Below are 24,256 nucleotides of genomic sequence, written 5' to 3' on the forward strand. Positions count from 1 at the left end.
AAAAAAATATTAACTTGTTCCTATCCAAAAAAAATTTTAAGTACAAATTTTTTAAAAAATATTAACTCCCCCTAAACTTATTCTTATCTCTCTCCCTTTTATCACGGCAAAAACGGAGTAGAAATTTTTCAAAATAAATTTTAAGTTAACAAAGAACTCTAACCTTTAGGAAATTTAAACAAAATATTTTTGAGAAATTTTCAAAAAAATGTTAAAAATACGTGTTAAAGCATTATCTAATTTCTATTTTCATGCTTTATCAGTAAGTTAATTAAACATTTTATATTTTGGTTTCCAGGAAGTGGCAAGGCACTAGGCCTTCTTGGTTATTGGAGCAACAACCACTTTCTTAGACAAAACCTCATAAAGAAATTAACTGTTTAATTTTTCTTGCTGAAAGCGCTAACTTATAAAAATTTAATCTAGAAAAGATTTTGGAATCTAGTATAAGTTCCATCCTACTAGATTAATCAAGTATTTAGGAGGTACATAACTTTTGGAAAATTTTCTAAGTTGTCCTTGATGTTTTCTAATATACTAATTCAACTTTCCTTAAATTCTAAGCTTTGATTTTTGAAATTTGTTTGGTTTAAAGCATGCATCAGTTTTCAGATTTTCAAATTATCATTTTCTGATTTTAAATTATCTAACATTAATTTTAAGTCAACAATTTATTTTTCTAATTTTACTAAGTCTTTTGTAAAAATGTTGATAAAATGAAAAGACTGTTTAGGGGTTAGAGTACGTACCTTACTTACCTCTATTTCTGATGCTCCCCCTTCATTGTAGCTTTCTTCTAATGATTCTCCCCCCTTCATCAATGCTCATCTCTAAGCTGGTTTCTTCTTCAATTTGATGGTTGGCCATCAGTGCTACTCTTGAGAAGGCTTCGACTTCTGATTCGGAGGATGACGATTCATCCCATGTAGCCTTCAGACTCTTGCGTTTGGAGGACGTCGGCCTTTGAGACTTCTCCTTGTCCCTTTTCTTTAACTTTGGGCAGTCATCCTTGATGTGTCCTTCCTCATTGCAGTTGTAGCATCAGACCACCCTTCTGTTGCATTGATGCTTTCTCGACTGTTTAGGGGTTAGAGTACGTACCTTACTTACCTCTATTTCTGATGCTCCCCCTTCATCGTAGCTTTCTTCTAATGATTCTCCCCCCTTCATCTATGCTCATCTCTAAGCTGGTTTCTTCTTCAATTTGATGGTTGGCCATCAGTGCTACTCTTGAGAAGGCTTCGACTTCTGATTCGGAGGATGATGATTCATCCCATGTAGCCTTCAGACTCTTGCGTTTGGAGGACGTCGGCCTTTGAGACTTCTCCTTGTCCCTTTTCTTTAACTTTGGGCAGTCATTCTTGATGTGTCCTTCCTCATTACAGTTGTAGAATCAGACCGCCCTTCTGTTGCATTGATGCTTTCTCGACTGCGATCTAAATTTATCAGTCTTTATAAACTTATTTAACTTTCTTACAAATAGTACCGCTTCAGTTTCGTCGACTGACGCTTCAGAGTCGGGATCATCCATCTCGGCTTGTAGGGCAACCTTGAGATTTGACTTCTCTATTTGTTTAGGTTCTGCAATTCGAGATTCATGAAGTTCGAAGGTAGAGAATAAATTTTCTAACGTACTTATCTCAAAGTCCTTAGAGATGTAGTATGCATCTACTAAGAACACTCATTCTGGAGTTCTTGGGAAGGCGTTGAGCGCATACTGGATCGAGTCTCAGTTTGTTACCTATTCTCCGAGGTTGTTCAGTTGAGTTATTAGTTCATTGATTCTTGCTTGGAGTTACGCTACCTTCTCGCCATTGTTCATCCGAAGATTTGTAAGCTGAGTCCGGAGAATGTCGCGCTTTGCTAATTTTGCTTCTAAGGTGCCTTCGTGGAGCTTCAGGAATTTTTCCTAGAGATCTTTGGCGGAGTCGTAGCTTTCGATCCGACTTACCTCCTGCGGTGGCAGAACGCTGAGCAGATGGAACTCTGCCTTTCTATTGGTGACGAAATCAGCTTGTTCCTTTTTCATCCAGTTGTATTCTTCCTTATCTTTAGGGATTACAAAATCATATTTCATAACAAAAAGAATATCAAATTCCGTTTTGAAAAATACCTCCATTCTGCATTTCCATGTAGCGAAGTCTCCGTCGAATTTCGGGAGATGAATACTAGCATCGACCATCGTCTTGATCTTGATGCTTCAGTCGGCGGTTAGTCCTTCTGAGGTGGCCTGACTCTGATACCACTTGTTGGTGTAGTAGGGCCGGCAAGAGGGGAGGGGTGAATTGCCTGCAAAATAAAATATACCCTCCTCGTACTTTCAATTCTTAAAATAATAACAGTAAAATAATAACAAATAAAATAAAAGAAACAGAAAATAAAAGACTCAGCAATTTGACTTGGTTATAACTTAGATGGTTATTAATCCAAGATAGTTGAACAACGCACTAAGAATCTTTTTCTCTGAAGGCGGAGAAGCCTTTTACACACTTAAAGAGCTCAAGAGTTGTTAGGAAATTGAATACTGAGTTAAATAATTATTTCCTAGCTTCAGGGGCCTTTATATAACTCCTGGAAATCCTATCTCGAGTCTTGAGGGCGCCTCCAAAGGGATTGAGGGTGGATAATCGAATAAAGCTTTATCTGCATGAAACGGTCACAAAAACTGGGTTGAGGGCACCCTCAACACCATGGAGGGCGCCCTCAATGTGGAGGGCGTCCTCAACGTCATGGAGGACACCCTCAATGTGGAGGGCGCCCTCAATGTGGAGGGCGCCCTCAACGCCATGAGGGCGCTCTCAACGCCATGAGGGTGCCCTCAATGTTGCATTATATAAATAGCTCCAACTTCTCTTTTTCTTCTTTTCAGCTTCCGAAGTCCCGATTGCTTGGGTGATTGCGCCCAGCCGAAATAGGGCTCACCCGAACCCAATTTCCGGTCTTTTCCTCGAGCAAGCTTCTACCCCGGTTTCTCGTCCCTCGAATGTCACACACGTTCTTCTCGTCCACCGATGTACTCTTCCACAGCTCTTTCGTCCTTCGGATGTACCGAGTTCATCGGCTCCCTTCCAGTGCCGTCCTTCTCGCTAGCTACGTCTTCCCCTCGACTTCCTGCACTCCTAAGCTTCTGCACACTTAGACACAGAGATCAAAACCAAATATAACCTAACATAACTTGGTTGATCACATCAAAACAACCATGATGATCAACATAAACTAAATACAATTTTAATTTAGCGCTCTCACTTTATATTTTACGATTTAATTCATCTATTTATTATTATATATTTTATTTTTAAAATGCAATACTCAGCATTCCAACTCATGATATTTTTTTGTAAGATACACTTTTTTTTTTCTGTAAGATGATATTATCTCATCTGGATGCTTATAGTCTATGAACAATTGTCTCGTAAGATACAGTAGCCTTATATTTCAATTTCGGTTGTGAATTTAGATATTCTAGCTTAAAAATTGGATTTTTTTTTATAAAGGTGAAGGATTACTTTTAACAATTGATTGCGAAAACAAAAAGTACTTAGACTAAGCTTCATTGTATTCATTGGCTTGGATTTTTCAGCAGATATGAGAGGGAGTTTTGCCTAGTACTTATAAGGAACAAAAATTAAATTTTCATCGTTAATTTTAGCCATGAAATTTAATTCCATTACTACTTTAGTGATAGAGTTTACCGTCAACGACAAAAAATTCTGATTAAAATTTTGTCGTTAATCACTAAGTGCATTTAGAGACCGGTTAATGACTAAATATTCGATTGCTAATCTCTATTTTTCCTGTAGTGCTTGAATGATGCAAAGTGGCATATTTCCTTCCTAAGAAATAAATGTTGAAGTTTTACGTGTGCTTGGAATCACCAGCTCGAAGTCCACTACTTATTTGGAAGAAGCTGGCAGAAAGAGGCAGGGGACCAAGGCCATGCCCATGTTCCTGCATTCGAGTGGCTGGTCCTTCCTTTCCTTCCATTGCAAGATGGCCTGAAGGTGTTATTGTCGTTGGAAGTTTCCCTTTAATGAGATTAGTTTAATAAATTCAAAATAGATCAGCTAATTCATCCGTAAATGGACGGAACGAGGCATTGGTATGATGGCATAGATTGTGTCTTTTAAAATCTTCAACACACTCCTTTGGTCGTCAGGATTTCCCTTCAAGTGGTAGATGTACTTCGGCAGTGTTACCATCGATTTAATATTGTTCGTGGATGCTTATAGTTTATGGATGACTGACCTTTAGCTCGAAATATGAACATTTTAAATTTCAAGTTCTGTTGTGAAATTAGGTATTTTAGCTTAAAAATTGGAATTTTTTTTAATAGAGGTGCAGGTAACAGGATGACTCTACAATGTGTTGAAGTCAAGATATAAAGCTTCAAAGGAGAAGGTAGGGATATGTTCAGATAAGAAGAACAGCTAGTGTGCAGTGTTTCTTAAATAGGAGAAGGTCGGGAAATGTTCTGTTGACATGTTTCATGTCTTTTCTTATATGTTTTGTAACTTGATATCAAAAGAATAATCATTGTCAAAATCTTAATGCAAGTTATGAATCTGAAATCATTTCTGAAGACAATAGCTAGTGGTCACAAGTAGGATGTCCATTTCGATTGAGTCCGACAAAGGGTTTATTGTGACTTAAGGCAATGGAGCCTACATGTCTTTGGATCACCCACATAGAAAGGTAGAACCACACTACTAACCACAAAACTTTATCCAATTCCAATCCACGAAGGAACCATCCAAACAAAATCTAAACCAAATAGCTGTCAGATATCCTCCCTCTTGCAATCTCACACGGTTTGTTCCCTTTGGAGAAAGTCCTGAAAGATACATCTCTGGTCATGAGTTGCTTGTTCTCCAATTTAAGTAGACCGGTTCTTTGTTCATTCCAAGCACATCCTGATTAACGAGTTTCAGCATCTCTAGCTCTTTCTTAGAACATCAACTTTTAGCCATGTTGAGTCCCAAGAGGCTTGTTGAGAAGGCAAAGAAGGGGCTGCCCTTGATGAGAGCAAATAGTCGGTCGAGTTCTTGCGATTTCAACAACATAGTGGTTGCTGACAAAGGCCATTTTGTGGTGTACAGTATGGATGATGCAAGATTCGTAGTGCCATTGTCGTTCCTCAAAAGCTGTATCTTTCAGGAGCTCCTCAAGGTTTCAGCTGAGGAGTTCGGATTACCCGGAGAGGGGCCAATCACCTTGGCCTGCAGTGGAGTTTTCATGGAGTACGTAGTCTCCTTGCTCAAGAGAAGCGTGTCCAGAGATGTGGAGATGGCTTTGCTTGCCTCCATCGATAATGGTAGCCGGTGCTCGGATTCATCGTTGGTTGGCCTTGGTTGTGACCAACAACGAATAGCAGTATGACGATGCTGAATAGTTTGTTAAATAGGAATCACAATGTACTATGTAGAGAGGCTTAACCGTAAAGAGGAACCGTTGTGTGTTTTTCGTACCTCTTGTTCAGGGAAGCATTTGATGTAGAGGTATTGCCCCTAAAAACGTTTCCAAATATTAAGATCCGTGTGAGCCATATAATGTCTTGAATTGTTCCGTTCCTTGTCATTATTCAGGGAATTGGTTCGTCACTAGCTCAAAAAGAATCACTCGAAGATTAGATTTAATTGGGCCGGTTCAATTCAAGCCCAACTCGAATTTGAGTGTGAAATTCTGATGACGATATCGATGGCGATGTACCGTGGTTCTTGCCCACCCTCCTCAATTTAATTCCCCATTTACACAACAATCTAGTTCGAAAGTGAAAGATTCCTTCCATGCAGAAGAATCCAAAACCTCTCGGAAAGCATGGCATCCAGCCGTCAAATACTTGGCCCTATCGAGACATGCGTACTGGGGAATAAGTTAGTGCAGGCATACCCCCGTAAACAGTGGGCTATCCCTATACTATACTTTCACTATACACTACACTCTATTTCTGCCGTTGCTGCACTTGTCGCCACTATAATTCTACACCAGATAAATTTGTATACTTGTAATGATTTAGAGTCAATGGGATATCTATCCATTCAGCATGGCCAGCCACAATCCACTTATGCTAATCTAATCATGTCAAAAGCTACATCGAAAAGAGATTCCTCCTTGAAAACATTTAATTTTACATCCAATAAAAACAAATTCTAAAAAGTTGCAATCAATCATGATTCACATGACGACTCAAGCAAGTTCAAGTTGCACTTGCAGCCCTGCAATAATTGATACATATACAGTCTTTTTTCTGAGAAGTTTTGTACGCGTACAAGGCTACACGAGTTGACGCGTGGCATTAAATTAGGATATCCTTTCATAGCTAGTTTCTTCTCCTACAGATTTGACATACCCAAACTCCAAAATCCAGTCCAGAATCATTCCTAATTGGTGAAATATAAAATCTAACGGCAGCTTTTTTCTCTTTTAAACTCTATGATAAAAGTAATTCAATTAATATATAGAAGTTGTGGAGGTAAAAATTAAAATTCGTGCATAAAAACAAGCTCCATAATTCATTCCCTTCGTGTGCCAACTCTCATCCTCCATTTCCTCCCCTCGACAGCAAGGAAGTGCATGAGGAAAGCCAAGCTCCCTGGTGCCGTCGCGGTCATGAAGTTCGCCTCCCACCAGCGCTCCATCGGCGTTCTCACCCGCGCCCGGGCTCTCGCCGCTGCGGCGCAGGACTCACACCTTGCCTATCTCGAGCTGAGGAGCCGCCGCCTCGAGAAGCCCCTTTCTCCTCCGCGCGCTTTCAAGCCCAAGGCCACTGCCCCCAGGGAACCCTCCACAATAAACGCTAACCCTAGGATCATCCCGCTGAATGCTGGCACGTCGAACTCGGGGAGGGAGGTGTCCTGTCGGTCGAAGAACTTGGAGAAGGAGCGCTCGCCAGTTGTGGAGGTGTCGTGCGCCGATAGCAATCTCGAGTCCGAATCGAGAGAAAGGTGGGATTTTGACCTACCCTTTTGCGAAAACACTGCAGTTAATCATTTAGGGTTTATAAAATCCAAGCTTGTTTAGCTGTTTATACACGGCTAAAATTTTCTTCTTGCTGTTTGCCTTTGAAAATTCGGGTGTTCTCCTGTCGGATCAAGGGTACTGCGCGACCAAATTGTGCTTTCGTTCAGTAATTTCTTCCGCTATTTGTGACCAAGATGGAAAATTTCTAGTGTTTTATCACATTTCTTCTGGCATGTGTTTAAAATTGTTTTTCGCTCAGAATTGTTTTATCACAGAACTTTGCGTGGAAGTTTGACAGATAAAAAAATGATCTCTAGCCTTTGTTTCTCTCTCTTGCTTTCCGTCTCTGAACAACTATCTTTTGCAGTTCTTTGATATTTAATGTATTTTCAATAGAACGGTCCTGCAACTTACTAGATTGCTTAAAGTCGCCTAAAATTGATGCCTTCTTTGTTGTTTAGATGCTTCTTTCATAATAGTGCCTCAAGTGGTTCGTTCCTTTATTTCATCCAGTGGTTCCCTTAATTCTTTATCATTTCTTTTTTGCAATATACAGAGTGCCTTAAAACATGTACATGTGCTTGTCTTTTTATTACTCACTTCTGTTCTATGAAAACGGGTGTAATGGGTTTATTAAATATTTGCTTCATGTTACTTCCTTGGATGGATCATTGGAGATAGAGATAACAAGTGAATGGAAGGTTGAAAAAGTTGAAAATGAGATATCCTGTTTAAAGCTCAGGCTGCTGGCAGAGTACTACACAAAATGACAACTATGTATTGGCCCAAATCTCAATAATCTTACTGTCTTGCTAATGTACTGACCTTGTAGTTTGGAAGAAATTTGTCAATAAATGTTCAAGCAAACAACTCATTTACTGGCATCCGAACCTTGTCAGAAGGATGCCATCTCATTACGTTTGGCCTTTTTGGTGGGTTCAAAGTTAACCTTTAAGGGTTCTTTTTTGGATTGTTCCTATAGTTCTGAATTTACTTGCCTTCAGGTTTGCTGAGATATTGTTCTTATAAGTTTGAAACATGTACTGATCTCCATGTTTTTAGATATTGCATTTTTTTTTGCTATCCTAGATATTTTAGATTTATTTATGATCGTGTATGGCTAATTATCTCTGCCTCATCAGAGAAACAACACCATGCAGTTTGATAAGGGATTCAGAGACAATAAGGACACCAGATTCTTCAACAAGAGCTATTGCCAGTAGCAAGGGAATGCAAGAAGATCCTATCTGCCAATACATCCCTTCTAATCAGGAGACAGAAGAGTTTCTTGTCAGGCTAGAGAAACTACAGCAACAAATATTCATGGAAAAGTAAGTAGTTCATTATATTCTTCTGTTTTACCCTTAATTCTGCAGCATATATGCATTGATGCAACTAGCATACTAGTTTTATTGATTAATTCTATTACCAAGTCCTCATACACAATCATGTTAAATATATATTTTCTTAGGTGACCCTAACCAAAAATTATATGGTATCTGAGAATTTAGCTGACCCTAATACATAATCTAGTTACCTTAGACTACCTTAAGTGATTCTAACATAGAAATATATGTGTTCACGTTGCTATTTATTTTATCCCAGGTACAACTTTGACCCTGTGAATGACTGCCCGCTCCCAGGGCAATATGAGTGGGTAAAGCTTGACTGCTAAGAATCGAACGGCATCACAATCATCATCCTTCTCTGGAGGTGAAATGATGATGCTTTCTTAATCACATTCCGTCTTGTAAAATTATCCCTAATGTAGGCTAGTGTAATGACATAGGTGGGTTAATTAGAACTGATAAGAAGCACTCTTAGGAGAAGTATGTTGAAGCTTAATGTAACTCCTGACAGATCAACCCAGTGGATCTGTGGGTTCAATCACATCTGTAATTTATTTTATTTTTCTAGTTCAACCGTGATGCACCAGTTCAGATTGCTTGCACTATAAGTACTGAATGGATTTTAATGGCAAAGACATGTACTGAAGAACATCTATAAAGGCATTCTTCAATCGCATGCACTCAGATAAGCAGGATGCTTCGTCGATGTAGGAGTATATAGACAATATCACGCTTGGTTTCTATGACTTCATTAGTAGTAAACAGATATGATGATCCAGTCTTCGAATTGTTTATTGCTTCAGTAGATGATTCGTGAACAAGTATATCAGCCATTCTCTGCCTTTTGATCATCTACTGCTACGTTTTCCTCCCACCTTTCTGACTTGTAGGAGTAAACATTAGACACATACAAGAAGTAGATGAAGTTGAGGACACCAAGGAGGGTGAGGAATGCGTAGTAGTAGTCCAGATGTGAGGCATTAAGATTATTCAATATCCAACCTTTTCCTCTGCTGCTAGTTATTTTAGCAACAAGTTTGAGGAGAAAGCTACTGAGGAAATTGCCAACGCCATAAGCTGTCAAGGAGTAGGAAGTTCCCAGACTTTTCATGCTTTCTGGAGCTTGGTCATAAAAGAACTCTATGATCCCCACCACCATGAAAGAATCTGCAAGTCCCATGAGCACAAACTGAGGGAGTAACATAAAGATGGTAACCGGAACTTGCCCGGCTGCTTTATCTAGCCCATGGCTTCTCGCAATGCTCAGCCTTCTTCTCTCTGTCAGTGATGCAATCGACATCGTCACGATCTGCAAAACTAGTCCAACTCCCATCCTCTTGAGCAGTGTAATCCCTCTTGGATTTTTTGTCCAAGCTCGCATCACCTTGACTAAGAAACGGTCGTAAAGGATGACGCACAGGAGCATGGAAATGGTTACGAATGCTCCCAAACTAGCCGGGGGGATCTGGAAGTGTGGCCCGATGTGACGGTTCAATGTGGTTCCTTGCTTGACGAAGAGAGTGTTGGTCTGTGCGATCACGGCGCAGGGGATGAACATGGCGAGCAGGAGCGGCAGCAGCCGCAGAATTTGCTTAGTTTCTTCCACTTGCGTCACAGGGCAAACCATCGACGGAGTGCCTGGGCTATCTTTCACAGCTGCTTTGTTGAGAAACCTTAACGAATTGGTGGAGTCGACTCGGAAATTTCCCCTCTTTGCGTACACTTCCAAATCAAGCTCGTGAAGCTCCTTCGGGTCGTTAGGAACAGGAACCTTCCATTTCCTGATGGCAGCCACTATGACCCTAGTCATCCTCGTGAATGGACTTCCCTGGGGCACCTTGTGCCTATAGTAAGGCGTGCCGACCAAAAAGATGATGATGGAGATCATCAGACCCAGAGTTGGGATTGCATAGCCCAGAGTCCACCCCACGTTGTCTTGTATGTAGACCAGAAACGTGTTGGCAAACAATGTGCCCGTAAAGATGCTGAACGTCCACCAGTTGAAGAAGGAGAACTTGTGCATCCTCTCCTTGGAGTCGAACTCGTCGAACTGATCAGCTCCGATGGTGGAGATGTTGGGCTTGGTTCCACCGTTTGCTAGAGCAATTATGTAGAGACCTCCGAAGAACACAGACAACTGCAATGTCGAAGCTGGCTCGCAATTCTCCTTGCAGTCGGCTGGTCTCAGCGGGGAGACCGACACTGCCAGCGTCAACAAACACATGCCCTGTGAGCAAACCACAAAACGGAAAATATGAACATGAACATTTTTGTTCCCGAATAATTAATTCTTTTTCTCTGAATATTTTATGAAATAAATCATGTCTAGAATTAATTCATTTTTATTCTAATTTTCAAACTAAACTTTTTATTAAAAAAAATTATTCACATTCTATCTATTCTTAGAAGATATGTTGTCCCGGGGCTATGATACTCACGGTTTAATCCTATTTATGACATATTTACTTAGATTATTAGTTATACGTACTTTTCAATTTATCTTAATATTTAATAAAAAAAATTTATAATACTAAATCAATCATCATCGCATAATTAATATACTAATTAGATTTATCATACTCTTTGGTATTCATCCTTATCTTATCCATTACTCAATAAATGCACCATTAATGTTTTCATCTGTCAAAAGAGATTCCTTCCACAGTCTCTTCCCCTTTTACCACATATTTGTGGCCGAAAAAGGGTTGTAAAGCTAAAACCCAATCGCATCGATTATCAATAAAAAACCATTTCTTCTTAGACTAGGGACTAAAGAAGTAGTTTACTTTCTAAACAACATAACAAATTTACATATATGTGTGTACGTGTATACCGAGAGATAGACGGCGGAGGCGATGAGGAAGGTCCAATATCTGCCGAGAAAAGCGTCGGCTATGTAGGCCCCGATCACCGGCGTCAAAAACACAGTGCCCACCCAATTGGTGACGTTGTTGGACGCCTCCACCGTGCCCTCGTGTAGCCTGTTCGTCAAATATATCACCAGGTTGGACGATATCCCATAGTACGCCATTCTCTCGAACACCTCGTACACTGTATACGCACTCAATTAACCTCAGATTACACGCTGCTACAAACATTATATATTATATATCATGGGCGTTTAAATTAAACAAACACTTTACCTACGAGAAAGGAGCAGGCAGTCCAGCCACCTCTTCTTGATCTGAGCACAGGGTTGCCCCTGAGGTCCACTGAGCCATCCTTGGCGTACTGATCGGCGTTCCCTTCACCGTTCTCAGCCATGGAAGTTACTGAGCTCTAGCTGCCGCTTTGTTACTGCTTCAACTTCTTCTCCACTGGCTTGAGGAAACTTTATAGAGGAAGATAATTGAGACGAAGACTGGGAACAGGGTGGGCTCTACGTTGATATCACTGGATGGGCTCCGGTTGATTCTGTTTCCCATAATTAAGTGCGTAGGGTACGACGGTCTGCATTTTGTGACCTCTCTCTTTTTTTTTTCTGTTTTTTTTTTTTGTTTTTTTTTTTGTTTTTGACTTTTAGCTAGATAAATGCATAAAGATTCAATTATAGGGAAGACGCCCAGACACATTTTATATAAATTATAAAGATAATACTAAGTTGAATAAGCATGAAAAACAAAACTGAGACTTGGCTAGTGCGTAAACGAGTCGAACCGGTCTTAGCTAGGTTTAGGAGTTCAACCTTCTTTGATGATCCTGTCCGAATCAAGAGTCAGTGGACGCTAGGCACGTGGCGCTTTCTGTTGGATCCTCGAGTGCTCCGGCGAACCTGCAACAAAACCGAGCCGGGAGGGGTGTTCCGGCGACGGTCCTCCGACGCTCAAGTCAGGCGAGGAATGACAAAAAGGTGGCCTCAAGATGAAGACGTGCATACCTCCGGTGAAGAAATTGAGGCCTTATATAGACCCCTCGAAGAAGCCTGGGCGCGCCAATCAAAGCAATCACCTGCATTTGACCATGCCCAGGCATGGGTCTGTCAGAAGGGCCATGCCCAGATATGGATCCGTCAGAAAAGGCGTCCCTGAGGCCATACTGCTACTGTATCAACCTTTCCATGATGTGACGGCAAGATCCTCCATCGTGCGATCTTGTGTACGGCCTAATCATCAGACATGCTTCTACCGATATCCCATATCCCGAGCCGAGCGCATAGGCCGCTCGGCCACCTTTTTGTCCCCTCGCCCTTATTTTGTCCGGGCGGGTTGCCCGCTCGGCTCTTTGGCCCCTGCCGTTCCGGCTCCTGGTCGGCCCTTCGATCCTCCTGCCTTGGCGTCGGACACCCAACCCCATGGATGGGTTATCTCTAACTCCGCTCGGACCAACCCGGCTGATCGGCTCGGCCATTAACCGCTTAGTCAGCCCTTCATCGGTTCTCAAGCTAAGACCCTTCAGGAAGTGGGTCCCCCATTCTTACTGCCGGATCACTTGCCTTCCCTTCAAGTCTATTCGAAGGAGGCAGTGAGTCCGACTGACTGGACTATATATGTCCGAGCGGGTGGTCGCCGCTTCCATAATCTTCCTTTTAGCCGTTCGGCCCTTATGCCGGATTCAGCCGCTCGGCTCTTCGTTTCGGATGCCTTGTTCAACGTGGACGTTTGCTTGCTTAAATCTTCTCGAAAATCGCGCAAATCCTTCCCATTAAGTCGCAGCATGCGCGGTATGACGCGCATTAATTGCGCCTAGTGGCAAGGCGCCACGTGGCTCTTCTCACGTGGCGGCGATGCTTAGTACGATGGGACGCGATTGCTTTGAAATAGACGGTCGGATGGGGGCCTCGTCTTTCGTGACCTGCATCCAACGGTGGAGGCCAGCCAACCTCGGCAATATAAAGCCTCCGTCTTCTCCCTTCGCCGCATGCTTGCTCGTGCTTCCTCCGTCTGCCTCCCCTGCCGCTGTAGCCCTGCTACCTTTTCCCCGGTGATCTTTTCCGCCCGTTTCCTTCTCAGTGAGTCTTCTTCCTTCACTTACTAGGTTTTCCCTGCCCATTTCGCCTCTTTCGCTCCCCTTCTTTCGATTTCTTGCTATCCTCTTGCCCCTCCGAGATGGCAAGTTCCTCTGAACCCGCCACCAACGTTTACGGTCCCTGGTATATGACCATGGAGAGTCGGCTTGATGAGGAGGGTGCTCGGCGCCTTGTTCGGACGTATGGGATTCCCAACAACTATGAAATAATTATAGCCGACCCGACTGACCGACCGCATGATCCGCCGATCGGCACAATCTGTTTCTTTTTAGACCAATTCCAAGGTGGCCTTAGATTTCCTACCCATCCCTTTATTGTAGAGGTTTGTAACTATTTTCGCATCCCGCTCGGCCAACTTGTGCCGAATTCCTTTAGGCTGCTGAGCGGGGTGGTCGTCCTCTTCAAGCTGCACAGTATCCCTCTTGACCCCAAAATATTCCACTTCTTCTTCTACCCCAAACAATCCGAGCCGGGCACTTTCATTTTCCAAAGTAGAATAGGCTTTAAATTTTTTGATAACATGCCGACCTCCAACAAGCACTGGAAGGAGTTTTTCTTTTATATCCGACTTCCTTAGCGGCCAGCATTCCGAACTAGGTGGCAGACCGCTGTGCCGACTCAGCCGGAGCTTGGCAAGTTCAGAAGCAATCCGGCCTATCTTCATGCAGCGAACTGGTTGTCTGGTCAGCGATACAAGATCGACCAGTTGCTGCTCAAGGGGGTGTTATATATTTTTGGGTTATCTCCCGTTCGGGCCAATCTTCCCTACCGTATGGGTAAGAGACTCTTTTCTCCCTTCACCTTTTTTATCTAACTGATTTTAATTTCTTCTATTGCAGCTGAAGTCATGTGGCGCTCCAAAGCTACCGCTCATCTGAAACTGAAGGCCGTGGAGATCGAGGCGGCCACCACAAAGGAGCGGGTCTCATCCCCAGCCGCCCGTCCGCCCCTGAAACAGATGCTGCCCCATCCGCTTCAACGGAGGTTGAGGCGGATCCTGTTTCCTCGGCTCCCGCCGAGCTGGGAATTCCCCCGTCCGGGGATCCACCGCTAGAACTTCGGCGAAAACGTCGAAGAGACTCTGGTCCTCCGCCACCCCAAGAGGGGGAACCACATGAGCCGATCGGCGTAACTTCGCCCGATCGCACGCCGTCGCAGATCGGGACTCCTGTGACATCGCCTCCTGCGCAGCCCACCGACTCTCCTCCCCGGACTCGTCGCCGCTTACGTCGGTTGGGCGAAACTTCCACCATAGGGGAGTCCTCTGGCCAGGCGACTGCAGCTGAAGAAGCGCCAGCCGGCCACCCTACCATCAGGACCACCCTCCGATTCCCATCGGAGGAATATTTATTGTCCGTCGATCGGCCCTCAAGCCCCGTTCACGAAATAACCTTGACGGGCCCGCTTGCCAAGCTTTTTGAGGACGCGCAGATTCAAGCGGCCCTCATGACGCCCAAGCAGCTTGGCGACAACAACATGCAGCAGGCCACTCAGGTATTCATTTTTCTTCCTGTTCCATGCCACTATTTGATTCCTGATTTCATTATTTCCTTTACAGCGCTGGGCTGAGCAAATCGCCACTAGCCGTCGGCTAGCCGAGCTGGAGGGTCTCCTGGAAAAACTTCAATTGTCGGGGGGTCCGTCGGCCGAGCGGGAGAAACAAACCCTCGAGGCCGAACAGAAGAAGGCTGCCGATCTGGCTGCGGAGGTGGCCCGACTCGAAGACTTGGTGAAGAAGCGGGACGGGGACGTGAAGCGCGCCAGTGGCCGGAAGAGGCGAGCGATTGCTGATCTGGATAAAATGAAAGTCGAAGTCCGGGCCCTAGATCAGCAGTCTAAGAAGCTAGAGGCCGAGCTGAATGCCGAGCGAGAGATCCGTTCGGCAGAGCGCACAAAGGCCGAGGTGGACTTGAAGGCTGTTCAAGACACCTTAACCGCTTCCCGAGCGGCACTCAGAAAATATAAAGAGGGTGAGCCGAGTCGCCTAGCAGCCGCGCGCCAGGAATACCTCCACTCGGAGAGGTTCGGCCTAAAATTTGGTGGCAACGTCTCTTCCACTTTCGCCGAAGCGGTCAAGGTCACCGTGACATACTTGAAGAAAAAGGGGGCCACCTTCCTGAGGGAATGCATATTCCCGCTTCCGACCTAGCGGCCATGATTGATGATATTCCTGACGCCTTCTTCAGCTTTGAAGACCCTGAGTGAGGCGGGTTATTTCGAGTACCTTCTGTATTTCATCCGCTCGGCGGATGTAAAATTTTTGTGCGTGCCGTTCGACATAATTCTTCTTCTAAAGAAACGCTGCTCCTTTGTTTTCCTACTCATTGTCCATAATATTCTTCTGTTTGCTTAACGTTGATACTTAGAGTCAGTCCCGCTCTTAAGGGTTCTCCTTCACGCGTCCGATCGGCTTGGCACATTGCATAGGGTCCGAGCGAGGTAGCCTACTCACTTTGCACGTATCCTGCCTGCGTGAAGTCCACAAAGCCGAGTATCGAAGGACCAACTCCCAATCGGGCCCGAATTTTTTAATATTTGTAGTTTCCACGGTCTTACTTTGATATTCGTTCTTCCGCTCGGGATGTTTATAGCCGATCGGCGCGGCTCTCGATTTTTAACGACGGTGCTCGTCGGCACGGATGTTTATAGCCGATCGGCGCGGCTCTCGATTTTTAACGACGGTGCTCGTCGGTCTTCCGCTCGGAGGGTTTATAGACGCCGGCTCGTCTCTACGGTTTAACGTCTGGGCTAAACGGCCTTCGAGGTTGACTCCTTACCAGGTCAAGCGACCTTGGCCTTCATATCCCGCGCTTGAACAATATTTATGCCCGGCCGAACAGCACGGGTCATTCGCTTGCGAACCTGATCGGCAGGGAGGCTTTCACTATTCGGGTGCTTGGCTCGGATAATCCCTATGCCCCTTTTACCCAAGAACGTACTCCTGGCCGACCGGCTCCGGCCTTCGCTTCAGGCATTAACCTCCCTCTATCATCCTGAGCAGCGCAGGGCTTTGGTTTCCTTCCTGCCACACTAGTATGCAGCCCGGCCGAACTGCTCGGGGTCTTCGATTTCGAATGCTGCTTTTATTCTATACGCAGCCCGGCCGAACGACCTGGGGTCTTCGGGTTACGATGATAATGCCTTATATTCGATCTTTTTTCATCTCTGCATTTAGTCGAAAAATGAAATACACAGGGTGATTTACAGTGATACACCTTTCACCCCGCCCGGTAAGGCTGGAGGTGGTTCGCGCTCCACGGCCTATCTAGCTGCCGTCCGTCCTCATCCTCCAGATAATACGAGCCCGAGCGGAGCTTTTCGATGATTTTGAAAGGGCCTGCCCATGGAGCTTCAAGCTTGCCGACGTCGCCGACCGGCTTGACTTTCTTCCAGACAAGATCGCCGACTTGGAACGATCTGGGAATTACGCGCCGGTTGTAGTTTTGCTTCATCCGCTGACGGTATGCCATCAGCCGAACGGACGCCTTTGCCCTCTCCTCTTCTACCAAGTCCAGCTCCATGTTTCTTCGTTCGGCGTTGTCATCATCATAGCTCTGGATCCTGGCTGACTCAACGCCGACTTCGACCGGTATGACAGCCTCACCGCCATATACCAAATGGAACGGTGTGACTCCCGTCCCTTCTTTTGGCGTCGTTCGGATAGCCCACAAGACGCTCGGCACTTCATCCGGCCAACTCCCTCCCAAATGGTCGAGCCGAGCGCGCAGAATACGAAGAATTTCCCGGTTGGCGACTTCAGCTTGACCGTTGCTCTGAGGATAGACCACGGACGTGAAATGTTGCTCAATGCCGTAGCTTTTGCACCAATCCTCTAACTTCCGCTCGGCCACCAGACGCAGATGTTGCTTGTTGCTCCGCCCGCTCGGCGGATGTTTTTTGTTTTTGCTCCATGAGTTTGGCGGCCCTCATCTCGACCAGAGCCTCGAGTTCTTCTGTTGAAAGCGTCACCGTGTGTTGTCGTCCAGCCTCGTCCATTGTCTCCGATCGGATGCAGGAGCGTTCCCACAGACGGCGCCAATTTGATCCTGTCCGAACCAAGAGTCAGTGGACGCTGGGCACGTGGCGCTCTCTGCTGGATCCTCGAGTGCTCCGGCGAACCTGCAACAAAACCGAGCCGGGAGGGGTGTCCCGGCGACGGTCCTCCGACGCTCAAGTCAGGCGAGGAATGACAAAAAGGTGGCCTCAAGATGAAGACGTGCATACCTCCGGTGAAGAAATTGAGGCCTTATATAGACCCCTCGAAGAAGCCTGGGCGCGCCAATCAAAGCAATCACCTGCATTTGACCATGCCCAGGCATGGGTCTGTCAGAAGGGCCATGCCCAGATATGGATCCGTCAGAAAAGGCGTCCCCGAGGCCATACTGCTACTGTATCAACCTTTCCATGATGTGACGGCAAGATCCTCCATCGTGCGATCTTGTGTACGGCCTAATCATCAGACATGCTTCTACCGATATCCCATATCCCGAGCCGAGCGCATAGGCCACTCGGCCACCTTTTTGTCCCCTCGCCCTTATTTTGTCCGGGCGGGTTGCCCGCTCGGCTCTTTGGCCCCTGCCGTTCGGGCTCCTGGTCGGCCCTTCGATCCTCCTGCCTTGGCGTCGGACACCCAACCCCATGGATGGGTTATCTCTAACTCCGCTCGGACCAACCCGGCTGATCGGCTCGGCCATTAACCGCTTAGTTAGCCCTTCATCGGTTCTCAAGCTAAGACCCTTCAGGAAGTGGGTCCCCCATTCTTACTGCCGGATCATTTGACAAAGTAACCGAGCTGAGTCAAACAAAATTTAAAATGAACTAAATTTTTGAAATGATCGATCAAGCTGATTTGATTTATTTTTTATAAGTTTGAGTTTAAAATTTGACTTAAGCTTGGTTCGTTTAGATGTTATCGAACACTTAATTTAAGTTTGACTTGAGTTTGGTTCAAACTTGACTTGAACTTGGTTCGTTTAGATGTTATCAAGCTCTCAATTCAAGATTGTTTGATTGTTGAAACTTTGATTGATTATTGAGCTTGATAATTTAAACTTATTTATTTATTTTATTTTATTATTTATTTAGTATATTGAAAAGAGTTTTATTAATGAATATGGTTGGTAAATATTGTTCACAAATGTTAACGAGCTAAACATGATGTTCAAGTTTGTTTATTTAATTTAATGAAATATTCAAATTTATTTATTTAATTAATTATGTGTATATTGAATGAATATAAACAAGTTCTTATCAAAAAAAAATATGGAACTCTCACATAAATACAGGTACACAGCTGAAAGTGCATAGCTGGGACTTTAACCTCAGACAATGATAACTCGAGCATCGAATCCTGGACCTTTCGACCACGAAATCATATACTCCTAGTTATATTATTAAATAAGTACTTATCAAGTTGAATATTAAATTTGTTCAATACTTAATTCATTTACCGCTTAGACTTAGACAATAAAATTCAATTCATCTTGTTTACATGGTGATTGACAGATTGAGATTGCATAGTGGTCCTAGAATACTTTGAATGCAAATACGGTGGAAGTGGCGGGCCACTGTTAGGTCGGCCAACCTCCACCCTATGGATTTGGAGAAATCTTTCTCGATAAAATAAATCTAAATTACATCATTAGGAAGATCTCGACAAAATAAATCTAAATTAGCATCATTATTAGGAAGATCTCGGAGTCACAGTACTCTTTCAAAAGCTTTTCAAATTTATTTTTATTTTTCTTATTTTCAAGTGCTTCTCGATAAAACCAAGGCCAACTTTGCCTCGAGGATGTCCTTTTCCTTCGTTCGTCCAAGTCCTAGATATGCACAGAGAGACAAATTGTGAGAAACAGCGATGGGAACTTGCTCTCAAAATACAAATGAATTTATGAAATGTTTGTTGGCGGTCTTCACTTCACTGCACTGATCGTATCCACTTGTTCAGTGCATGCATGTGACTTCCTGCTGCTGCGTCAGATCTCTGATCAGTTTGACTCTGCATTCACTTAATTCGCGGCAGAGAGTCTGATGGAGTTTGTGTTTTTTAGGAAACGCCCACCTTTCACTAGCTCACAGGCTTACAGCTGTGGCGGACACAGCTCCGGTGTCTGCGAATGGATGAAAGCAACTGCCACTGAAAAAGATTGCAGCGCCGAAAGTGTGGACTCAAAGCTAACAACATACACTCCTTTGCTCGTATTCACCGCTTTGAAAGATGGCTCGCCGCGTTTTCCACCCTGACAATTACAGACACATCGATACCTTGTTTGAAAGTCAAATACGGAACTAAAAAGCTTGGATGCATGAAAATTACATACTGCACCTCTGTGAGCAGCTCGATTGATTTGACATCCTCTCCTCCTGAATCTGCTGAGTCATTCTTCAGCACTTTCAGAGGGCACCCCACATCCCACCCTCCACAGCCACAAAGTCCATTGGACTTCCATCGAACGGTGAGACTAGACGGACCATCAGCTTTAGTGGCCGGCCCACCGTGAACTCCGGCTGGAACTAGAACAGTCAGGCTCTTCCCGTTCTTCACTGTGTCATTAGGCGATTTCTGAAGGAACTTGAGACCCCAGCCGCCACAAGGTTCTTCTTTTGAGCTTTTGTATCCATGGTCGCGAACAACTATCGCGGCTAACTCAAAAATGGGCAAGAAATTATTCGTAAGATGGTCTGCTAACTGTGATTCATCAATGGTTTGCAATAGAACCTCGAACTGGGAATCTAATTCATTTTTCTTTGGTTTAGGATTGTGCTTCAGAAAACTACTTGGTCGAAATATCTCGGAGGCCTTTTTCGTCAGCCTGTTAGTTTTGTTGCAGTGTGATGATGACTTAGCTTTTCCTGCCAAATCTTCCTCCTTGGCGTCAAACAGGACAAATTCAGTCTCCATGAATTTAGATCTGTTCGAGCTCACAACTAGAGAATTTGATACTGTCATCTTTGCGACGAGATGCGGAGAACTGGTAACATCTTTCTTCGATGCCTTTCCGCTTACTTCCCAAGCATGGAACACGTAAATGTAATCAAAGGTCTGGAGGTCAGCTGAGGACTTTACCTTCACAGCATTAGCCATGAATATTCCACCTCCATCATCGTCCACAATGAACAAGAAGTAAGGAAGTTTATTCTCCCACACACAGTATACGATCGCCGAAGTCACCGAGGGATGTGCAGGTGAGGTTGAGAGGTAGGAGGAAGAAACAGTCATGTCGCGGCAACCTTTTGCTTCAGAATCTTGTTTCCTCAAATTTATTGCTAGCTTTGTGTCTACCTGTAATTGGCTACAAATTGCAGGAGTTTTTGCTAAGTCTAAGGATCTCTTTTCTGCGGTTCTTGCCGATCTTGATCTGATATGACTCGTACTAAAATCTTGCTCCACTGGATTGAAAGAAAACGAGATTTCCCTGAGGCCAATTCTCCTCGCGACGTCGTCTATGGAATCATTCGTACACTGGGCTGAAGGAATTACAATTACATTTCCCGCCCGAACAATACGAGACTTGAAGAATTCATCGTGAATATATTTAGCTTGAAGAGTCTTCATATGGTTTATGGAATACGCAACTGGAATGCCTTCTTGTGAGTGAACAAAGACATGTTTATGATCTGCACTCAAAATATACTGATCGAAACTTGATTCATTGCTGCTGAATGGAAATGTTCTCTGGACCTGCCTGCATCTTTTCCTAAACTTTGGTGGTTTGGGATCCAAAAGCAAAGCAGGGGTGCTGTTAATCTTCTCCCAGTCGTATATATTTTCTGAACAATTATTGTTCGAGAAGTTATCTTCTCCAGATTCTGTACGGTTATCCAAACTACAAGATACAGCAGCATCCTCATGCAAACTTAACTTTACCATAGTCTTGTAAGTTGTAACAAGCACTAAATCATGCCAACAGACTTTCAAGGAATATTTTGGGTGATTGAAGCAACTAACGCACAGATACTATATCGGTTTGAGAACCCCATTCCTGAAGGAGGATTGCATGAGGTAAAGATAAAATGAAAACCAAATTCCTTACTTCAGGGACTGGGCGACTTGGTTCAAGCTGCTGAGTAAAAGTGACCGTCCTTCTCCATCAGCAAGCTGGCGTCCTTCCACCATGCACAGAAAGCAGGGACAGGAGATCACAAGAATTGCATGAGAAAAAGGAATCTTTTGAGATGGGAATTGGAGGCAAAGAGATAAGAAGAAGAGTGAAAGGAGCAGAGAAGTGGACGGAGAAAAAGGGAAACCAAGCGACGGATGCAGAAGAAAACAAAGAAGACAAAAAAGAAAAGAGAGGGCACTCAGGAAGAGAGAGAAGGGAGAAGTGGCAACCGTTCCTTTCCTAAAGCCGTGTCAACTTTTCTCCTCTGGTTCCGCTTCGAGCGTTGAACAGCAACAGATTATCTCAGAAGTAACCAAAAATGGCGTCAAATCGCCATAGACACCATCAACGAGTAAGCAAGTAATCCGGAGTCCACGACGTATCGTTTCAAGCGGCGGACAACGCAAGATGCTCCGCCTCCCATGTGAAACCCACCTCAAAATCCAATCTTTGTGTTAAAAATCATCTCAAAATCGTATCTTTGACTCATTGCAATTAAAAAAGAAAAACAGAGTTTTCGCTTCTTTCTCTATCAAGAAAGAGAAAGTGGTAGCGCACTGGCCTCTGCTTTCTTTCTTCATAAGGGATAAAAATGGGAGATGAAGACGACCCCCGTTGTGGTCCACAGCCTACCGCTAGTTCACCGCTCTTTGCAAAAAAAACGGAAATAAACAGAGAAATAGTAAAACTTCATTAAAAAAAAAAAAGAAAAAAAAAGGGAAGAACAAGAACAAGATAAAGGAAAGTGGATGATGACGGAGAGGAATTGGAAATCAAACTTGCAGTGGCTTGGCGTTTTCTCCACCAGCAAGGAATCATCCATTATCATTTCCTTTTTGCTTCTGCTGCTCCTATTTGCTGAGAAGGTCAACTCTTAGAAATGCCAAAGAATTCAAACACAGAGTTAGGGGAGAAGGAGAACAGCGATCAATCGATTGGTGGCTCGATCGGTGGAGGAATCTAATGAGGAGATTGTTTCAATATCTCAACTCCCCATCAATTTTACAATCATTTTACTTATTTACTCAGAGAATGCCATTTTTATCCGGAAGACATAAAACTTTCGTTTGTGCTAGAGTTCTTGGCTAAATGGGCTTTACATCTATTAGTTATGAGATTAGATTATGTGCAAACTGTTGGAAATTTTTATACGTATATGGATTTTCAATGTCTTATTCAACAATGGGACCCAGTTAATTATCTCGACAATGAGTCGGTGACTTGCACTAGTGAAGCTCGGTATGGAAACGTGGACCTTATCTCATTTTAATTCTCGACACATCTTTTCAGTTATTGAGGTACCCTATAGACATACTTCGTTTGGTATCGTCATTGCTGACTTATTCTCGTCGATCGTCAAGTTATTCCTTCATATATCGACATATCCTTACGAATAAATTTATCCTTACAGATAAAAGTATTAAGGTAAAAATAAATACCGGATTTTCTTTGGTTAAATCAAATAATTAATCTAATTAATTATTTATTTAATCTATTATAAATATTAATTAATCAATTAATTAATATTACAATCACTATTAATTTTTAATCAATTAATTTAATTCAATCAACTAAATATTAATTAATATTAATTACCATCACTATTAATCTTTTAATCAATTAATTTCATTTAATCAATAAAATGAATTATAATTTCATACCTCTCAATGGTTCCACATATTCGAATTAACATTCATATAATATCATCTATGAATCCAACTCATGCGTGAGTCAAACTTCCGTTCGATCATATCGAACTGAACGTTCATTAGAAATTAATTTCTCATTTACTCGAGAAATTGGTTTACAAATGTCTAATCGTGAAATAACAGTCTTATTTCTATTTAATTTATTAGTCACCAAAACTAATTTTTCAGCAATCCCTCATATGAATGAAAATTATGGATAAGTTTCAAGTTTCAAACAAGAGTTTCATCAAAAAACTATTACATCAGAAGAGGTAACTTGAGACTTTGAACTTTCTGTATTAGAATATGATTAGATTTACCTGGTCACCCAATGAACTATGTGTAGGATCGTTACACACGTGAGAGGGGAGGGTGAATAACGTGATTTTAAAAAATTTGTCTTTTTCAATTTTTAAAAGCGAGTATACAGCGGAATTAAAACAAACTAAATATAAAAACATAAGTATGTGAGGAGTTACTTGATTCGGAGCCTTCAGCGACTCCTACTCCAAGACCCACGATCTCTAGACCATATCGGTGAGCAATCCACTATAATCCTCTTCCGAAACCGCTGAAATAGAGAATTGAGTATAATAGTAAAACAAGGACAAGTGTAACAACCTACACTTTCCTTTATGCAGTAATAAAGTACTTTATTTAAAATTTTCATTACCCAACACTTTGAAGATAATCGGATCAAGTTTGGTGTTGGATGGCTTCTCAGCAGTAGTCGAGCATAGTAGCGTTGTAGCACAGTAGGAGGATGAAGTTGGAGCAGCTGGAAACTCGAAAGTTCGCTTGTAGAAGTTGCATATGAGTTGTATTGAAAGTTTGAGCGAACCTTCCTTTTATAGGTTGTTAAGGGTGCCTCTCATCCTTGTCTGAGGTGCCTCCCAGTGAAAAAGTAATCTTGAACACCTCGGTTAAGATAACCACCGCTTACTGTAGTTTTATCTACGTGAGGGCACCTCCAAATACTCTGAGGCTCCTCTAATATGCCTTGGAGGCGCCTTCAATGCATCCAAGGCACCTCCACGCTACTAAGCCTTATTCGCAGGCTTATCTTCTTGAGGGTGCATCCAGCTCGTTCAGGGCTCCTCCGGCTCATTCAGGGCACCTCCAAGCTACGATCAGAGGTGCCTCAGAACATCTTAGAGGTCCATCAGACATTGTTAATCAGAAGCTGATTTT

General features: G+C 43.4%; 4 protein-coding genes across 4 annotated transcripts; 2 read left to right on the plus strand and 2 right to left on the minus strand.

Moving 5' to 3' along the window:
- The first annotated feature begins 4,706 nt into the window (after nt 1-4,706).
- Nucleotides 4,707-5,573, plus strand: LOC121994126 (auxin-responsive protein SAUR64-like). Its single transcript, XM_042548278.1, has one exon. The coding sequence runs from the start codon at nt 4,966-4,968 to the stop codon at nt 5,374-5,376; it is 411 nt and encodes a 136-aa protein (XP_042404212.1). The 5' UTR covers nt 4,707-4,965; the 3' UTR covers nt 5,377-5,573.
- A 911-nt stretch (nt 5,574-6,484) lies between these two features.
- LOC121996725 (cyclin-dependent kinase inhibitor 5-like) lies at nt 6,485-8,914 on the plus strand. The gene is made up of 3 exons (XM_042550799.1): nt 6,485-6,941; nt 8,100-8,288; nt 8,563-8,914. The coding sequence occupies exons 1-3, from the start codon at nt 6,571-6,573 to the stop codon at nt 8,630-8,632; spliced, it is 630 nt and encodes a 209-aa protein (XP_042406733.1). The 5' UTR covers nt 6,485-6,570; the 3' UTR covers nt 8,633-8,914.
- A 106-nt stretch (nt 8,915-9,020) lies between these two features.
- Nucleotides 9,021-11,699, minus strand: LOC121996724 (protein NRT1/ PTR FAMILY 5.2-like). Its single transcript, XM_042550798.1, has 3 exons — nt 11,450-11,699; nt 11,140-11,357; nt 9,021-10,533 (listed from the first exon to the last, which is right to left on the minus strand). Exons 1-3 carry the CDS (start codon nt 11,568-11,570, stop codon nt 9,133-9,135), a joined length of 1,740 nt encoding a protein of 579 aa, XP_042406732.1. The 5' UTR covers nt 11,571-11,699; the 3' UTR covers nt 9,021-9,132.
- A 7,225-nt stretch (nt 11,700-18,924) lies between these two features.
- On the minus strand, nt 18,925-21,935 carry LOC121996726. Its single transcript, XM_042550800.1, has 2 exons — nt 19,601-21,935; nt 18,925-19,514 (listed from the first exon to the last, which is right to left on the minus strand). Exons 1-2 carry the CDS (start codon nt 21,143-21,145, stop codon nt 19,356-19,358), a joined length of 1,704 nt encoding a protein of 567 aa, XP_042406734.1. The 5' UTR covers nt 21,146-21,935; the 3' UTR covers nt 18,925-19,355.
- Nucleotides 21,936-24,256: the final 2,321 nt, after the last annotated feature.

Source organism: Zingiber officinale, chromosome 6A, assembly GCF_018446385.1.
Source record: "Zingiber officinale cultivar Zhangliang chromosome 6A, Zo_v1.1, whole genome shotgun sequence".
Classification (NCBI taxonomy): domain Eukaryota; kingdom Viridiplantae; phylum Streptophyta; class Magnoliopsida; order Zingiberales; family Zingiberaceae; genus Zingiber; species Zingiber officinale.